Source organism: Exophiala aquamarina (genome assembly GCF_000709125.1).
Source record: "Exophiala aquamarina CBS 119918 chromosome Unknown aczIA-supercont1.8, whole genome shotgun sequence".
Taxonomy (NCBI): Eukaryota; Fungi; Ascomycota; class Eurotiomycetes; order Chaetothyriales; family Herpotrichiellaceae; genus Exophiala; species Exophiala aquamarina.
Window position 1 is genome coordinate 688,382 of NW_013550580.1, and position 6,000 is coordinate 694,381.

At 49.0% G+C, this 6,000-nt stretch overlaps 1 protein-coding gene across 1 annotated transcript; it reads left to right on the forward strand.

The window, feature by feature from the left end:
• Positions 1-3,783: 3,783 nt before the first annotated feature.
• A1O9_08808 (PiT family inorganic phosphate transporter) lies at positions 3,784-5,583 on the forward strand (the record flags this gene model as incomplete). Its single annotated transcript, XM_013402290.1, has 1 exon — positions 3,784-5,583. One exon carries the CDS (start codon positions 3,784-3,786, stop codon positions 5,581-5,583), a length of 1,800 nt encoding a protein of 599 aa, XP_013257744.1.
• Between the last annotated feature and the right edge of the window lie 417 nt (positions 5,584-6,000).

Genomic DNA, 6,000 nt, shown 5'->3' on the forward strand with positions numbered 1-6,000 from the left:
ACATTCTAACATGGGTGCGAGGGTGCTTTTCTTGCTTATCCACGTCAGAAAACATGCCTATAGCGTCCGCCGCTGTTAGATCATCGAAACTCTTAAGTTGTACACTCCCTACACTGGGTTATCGCTTCCGAAGTCGGCGGCTGAACATGCCGCCGTTATTTTATTACTCCGTATGTGACAAATATTGAGCCAGTGGCCGATCTCGTAGGCTACGATATGACTACGATATTGGTTCCTCTTGGGGAAGCATTACCTAAACATTCAAGGTGAAGAGCAACTCCATCGTTCTCGGTAGAATCTGTCTGCGACTACCGCCCTCGGCCTCACTACTCGTTCCTGGAATTTATGCAAATCCCCAAAGAGTGTTCACGTTGCCAACGTACGCTAAAATTGCAGACCCAGATGGGGAGATATCAATCGCATGGACAAGCATCCGAGCGTTTGTTGTTGCTGAACATTGTGTCCGTCCGGCTGTTGGGGTTTTGAAGGCTGGTGTCTGGTGTCATTGTTGTTGAAAGCTGTATCATTTACTAATGCCAGAATACGAGTTGCCTTGTGGGTCTCTCCTCGTTCAACCCCCCCCCCCCCCCCAACACACTCTAACAAAACCCAAAACCCAACTTCCCCAATGCGATCTTGCTGTAACGGAGGTACACCTTTCTTGTCTTGGTTCTGCGCGTTGAGGTCTTCATTCAAAACAGCCGACTGACTCTGGGCCTACTGATCAATGATGCTATGGGGATCCTGCAAAGTGATGTGGAATAAACAGGGCATCAAAAGGAGACACTGGCCATAGTCAGAAGCCGAACACCATGATCAAGGTCCTTACGAGGGTGTCTGCGAACAGGATCTTCAACTAGAAGAATCTCGCGATGCTCCATTGCCATGCGCCATTTCAACGAATCATGTTACAGGTTCCTGAGGCTCGACCATCTTGGAAGAACCGACTAGCCAGGTATGATGAGACCTTCGAAAAAGAGTGAGTCTCCTCGAGGGATAGTATCAAGGCGGTGGGACCAGGAATTAATAGTGGACTCAAGCTAGGATGCCTGGATATTTGCCCACACCGCTGCATGGTATGCATTAGGTGCTATGCGGAAAAATAGCTGGCGACTCTATCTGTACAAACCCCGTCTTGACTGGCTGCTTTCTTAAGAGAAGATGTCCTAGGGACAAGACATGCACAACACCAGGTTCGGTGAAGGAATGCTATTAAACTACACCTAATAGTAGTAGGCACGGGCAATGTGCTATAGGCCTCTCCTATATGGTAACATATAGAATCAGCGTCACCATCTTAAAAGGACTGTGTAGTCTAGTAGCTTTTTAGCTAAGATTTACTGCTTTTGGTTAAGATTAACCTTAAAGGTGTGCGGTAATTTAGCGAGAGAATGATATTGTACAATAACTACTAGCTTCGGTAAGCTATGCTAGTGTTCATACAGCGCCACTATTAGTTATTATAGGAAGGTCATGAAAATTAGCCGAGAATTTAAAGCCAAGTTCCTTATTAGAACTTCTTGAAAGACGCCTTCACCTAATTCGATTTTACCATATCGCACGTCGATCTAGACCTTGCGTGGAAAAGAGAACTTGGAATAAGCTTTGCACCATAACCTAGTGATTCTTTCCGATTGGCAGGCTTAGAAGGGTCAGGCATAGGAAAAGCGAGGTCTAAAACCGATCCTCTTGGCATCAGCTGTCCCGATGCCATGTGAAATTACACTATACTATCGATAGCGACATTGTCATTCCCAGGAGTAAAACCGCAGTAGTATCCTCCGTAATTATGGAAGCATTGACAACATCCCTGCCAAGTTGGCGAGAAGTGATCAGTCAAGGCAACATCTGGGGCAGACGATACTGTATTCATTATCATTTGATCGTGGAGCTGAATACTTTGTAAGCGGCATTTTGCAGTGCACTGCGCCATCTGTGGACGAACATCTCTACTTCCCGAGTTTGTCTATTCGACTCTTGTCCGATACCTTCAAAAGGGAGTCACACTTTATTCCTGGAATTACGACGGTTTTCATCAGACACTTATCACGAATGGGGTGAGTGAGCGCGAGCCATCGCAGAAGGCAATTGTAACTAGAAGTTCGCATTGCCGATGGTTAGTACCCCAAATGGACTTCAACTACCTATATGCCCATGATGAACCGGCCGCTGCTAGGACATGGTATCCCGGATTTCCATTCTTAGCTCCGAGATACCCTGGGCCCAGTACCGAAGAGATTGGGGCCATCGCGTCATTCTGCGAGCCCTCTGCGACACTCGCAAACTCGTCTGAGTTTCACAAATTATTACTCCGATCGTTACCTTGCGTTGCTGGTATGACTCTTTCCCAGAAAGGCTTTGCCCTTAGAGAATTGTTTTCCTTCTGTAAACCCTGGATGTACTGGACAGCAGCCTCAATGATCGTGGCTTCGCTGAGGCAGACTGGGAGCTGGGAAAAGCGTTTCAAGCGTCAGCAACGCCATTGTAAGTCGGTCTCTACGGCGCTTCTCCGCTGCCTTATGTGACATTCGTTGTGAGTAAAGTCCTGATCCCTTCTATGTGATTTTCGCAAGTTTCGCACTGAAGCAGCGAGGCGAAGACGTGGATAGCAACACAAGTAGCCTACCTGTTTGTGGAATTCGCGGTAGTGGACGAATGGTCGGTGGCTTTCGGCTCATGGATCTGGTTCTCTGGAGCGCTGGTGTGCCGTGGGATACGTCGAATATTATTGATACTTGATACGTGCCGAGCTCTTCATGAGACCCTGGACTGGAATTAACTTCTTGTATGTCCAGGCTTCAAGGCTCCGAAAGACAAGACTGGTATACCATTACGTCGTTAGTTGCGCTGTACGCCCCTAAACTTTAGTTCATAACACTTTCCAAGATGGCATGGAGTATGGGCGAAGCCTCCCTTTTTTATGAAGTCCGATTCTACACATTATGTCCCTGTGCGTGCTATTTGAACCAAACCTCTTTTGAAGCTAAGCTAAGTGCTCTGCTGGGAGGCAACTGGCTCCCAGCGAGGAAAATATTTCTAACTGTGTGCCTTCTGTTATATCGGTTCGGAGGTGAGCCCCACCGGGCGGAAGAAGCAAAGGTTGGAGATAGAGTCCAGGGCTGCAAACCCTTGCCTCACATCTTGGCCAAGGTGAACACGTGTATGATGATCACCACTCGATTGTGAGAACAGCAGCGATCAGCCAGTTCCACATAAAGCAAATTTTCCACCAGCGGAACGTTACATCTATAATCTACTCGCCAAGGCTGTAGTGCCTTATGCCAAGTACGAATTTGCCATTCGATCGAGCATAAGGTCGAGAACCACGTGCATGATATTACCCTCTGATTGGCTTGTAGGACAGCCAAGCATCAACGGATGAATGCGTATCGTTGATGACCTTCCTTCCAGCTGTGTCTTGGCAATGGCGGAGTGGACTTGGCACTTGGCAGATGGGTGGTCATGGACCTTTCTCAATGCTTCTGGTGCAATCATTCTAGCACGCGTTGTCGAGCGGCACGGCCGGCGAGGTGTCGCGTTGCTTTTGTTCGTAAAATGGATCTTACTTTTTGTCGCAAAGGATCGATCTCCACGCTACTAGGCGATTTTTGCCGGCCTTGCTGCACATTTGGGCCATTGAGACAAGAGCACAAATCTCGGGGGACGCGACCACCAAAACATATAATATGGTCTGCAAATCACCTAACCTCACGACAGTCAAAGTGCTTAAGACTCAAACTTCTTTCTAAGCTTCACGACGTCGATCCGTTTTAGGACTTAGACATGCCATCGATTCTCTCCCCGGGGCTCAGGGCGGCTCCAGGTGTAGCGGCGGCCGTTGTCCGCAGGGCTCCAGCCATCACTGCTCGATACGACTGGATTCTTGCCATAACGACTATTGCTTTCATTTTTAGTTCGTTTGGTAATGGAGCCAACGATGTCGCCAATTCGTACGCCACCTCGGTTGCAGCAAGAACTCTCACGATGCCCCAAGTCGGCTTCCTTTCCGTAATCACCGAATTTGTCGGCGCCGTCGCCCTGGGTTCACGTGTAACCGGCACCATCAAGAACAATATCATCGGTATTAGTCGATTCACGAATGCTGAAAACCCCGGTACTTTAATGCTTATCATGGGCTGCAGTGAAGTTGGAAGTGCTACTTGGCTCATGTTGGCAACCTACCTCGGATTTCCAGTTTCTACCACGCAAACAGTGGTCGGCGCGTTGATAGGTTCTGGATTTGCCTCGCAAGCTTCGATCAAATGGGAATGGACGTCTGGATCTGTATCGCAGGTTGCAGCCTCGTGGGGTATCGCACCTGCCATCGCTGCCGCATTCGCCGCGCTAATTTTCGGGATCGTCAAGTACACTGTTCTGGAGAGGAAGGACTCATTTAAGTGGGCCATGCGCTTGATTCCATTTTACATCGCCACTACGTGCTCAATCCTTGCCCTCTTCATTGTCGTTGAAGCGCCCACCGCTCCATCCCTCGAAGAATTTGGAGCAGGCAAAGCAGTCGGTATCATTCTCGGTGTCTGGGCTGGAATGCTGCTCGTTAGCTATATCTTCTTTGTACCTTACTTTGAACGACGCCTTATACGCGAGGACAACACAGTGAAGTTCTATCACATCCCACTAGGACCACTCCTCCGCAGACAGGGACCGCCCCTATACTTCCCGGCAAAACACAGCGAGAAATTTGTCATCGACTATTACGAAGACTCTTACGGCACATCTTCAACTGATTCGATCGCGGCAGAGAAACGAGATATCCAACTCAAGCAAGGTGATAACGGAGATATACCACAAGAGCCTTCCACAACTGATACGTCTGTGCTCGAAAAGGGTGATATTACACCAGCGAATGAGTCGAGACCTGTTCTCCGTAAGCGCGCATTAACCCCAGAAGAGCGGTTCTTACAGCCGAATGCACATCTCTCAGTACTGCACCCGCAGCGCCTTCTAGGCTATCTAAAGTTCGCCTTACTCCAAGGCGTTACTCGTGATTGTGTCTCCCACGACTCCGCCAAACTCCGCGAGATCCATGCACGCGCTAGCAAGTACGATGTTAGAGTTGAGCATCTTTGGACTTATTGCCAGGTTGCCTCCGCCATTATGATGTCTATTGCCCACGGTTCTAATGATGTGGCGAACGCTGTGGGCCCCTGGGCAGCAACCTACGCCACATATCAGAGTGGTGAGGTCAACACTCGCTCCCCTACTCCTGTCTGGATGTTGGTGGTCGCAGGCTTTCTTCTCGGTGCAGGATTCTGGTTCTATGGCTACCATATCATCCGTGCTCTTGGCAACAAGATCACCCAGATGTCACCCACCCGTGGATTTTCCGTCGAACTTGGTGCTGCCATCACTGTTCTATTGGCCTCCCGTCTCGGTCTTCCGGTCAGCACGACGCAATGTCTGGTCGGCGCTACGATGGGTGTCGCTCTGATGAACTACGATTTTGGCGCAGTGAACTGGAGGCAGCTACTTTTTATCTTTTGCGGATGGGTACTCACCCTGCCCTCCGCAGGCCTGATCTCTGGCTTGCTCTGCGTTATGGCGCTCAACACTCCTCACTTCTAGGCATGTGCTGCATCAGAGTTATCCATGCAAAGTCATTTTTGAATATGTGCATTTTAGCAAGATCGAGGGTGTGCGCTTGAGGAGAGAAGCCTGGGTCAATCATTCCACAAAGGATATTTCTGCCTTGGAATGACTGTAATTATCTGATGCTATCTGTTGGACGGGTATCCTGCTCTTTGAGGTTCATGCAGCATGCAGAGATGCTGTGGACCAAAAACCCGGGTCGAGTATGGGATGGGTTTGATGTGTTGGTCTGTTACTTCAGGAAGAGAGGGGAGGTAGTCGCTCATCTTACAATAGAGACCGTGGCGCATCATTTGGTGGATAGTAATTACAAAAGGTTATCAACCAAGTCGTCTATCGTATGTACTACTATGTAGGATGCTGTTCTCACTGTGATAACATGGTCGTCGTTGG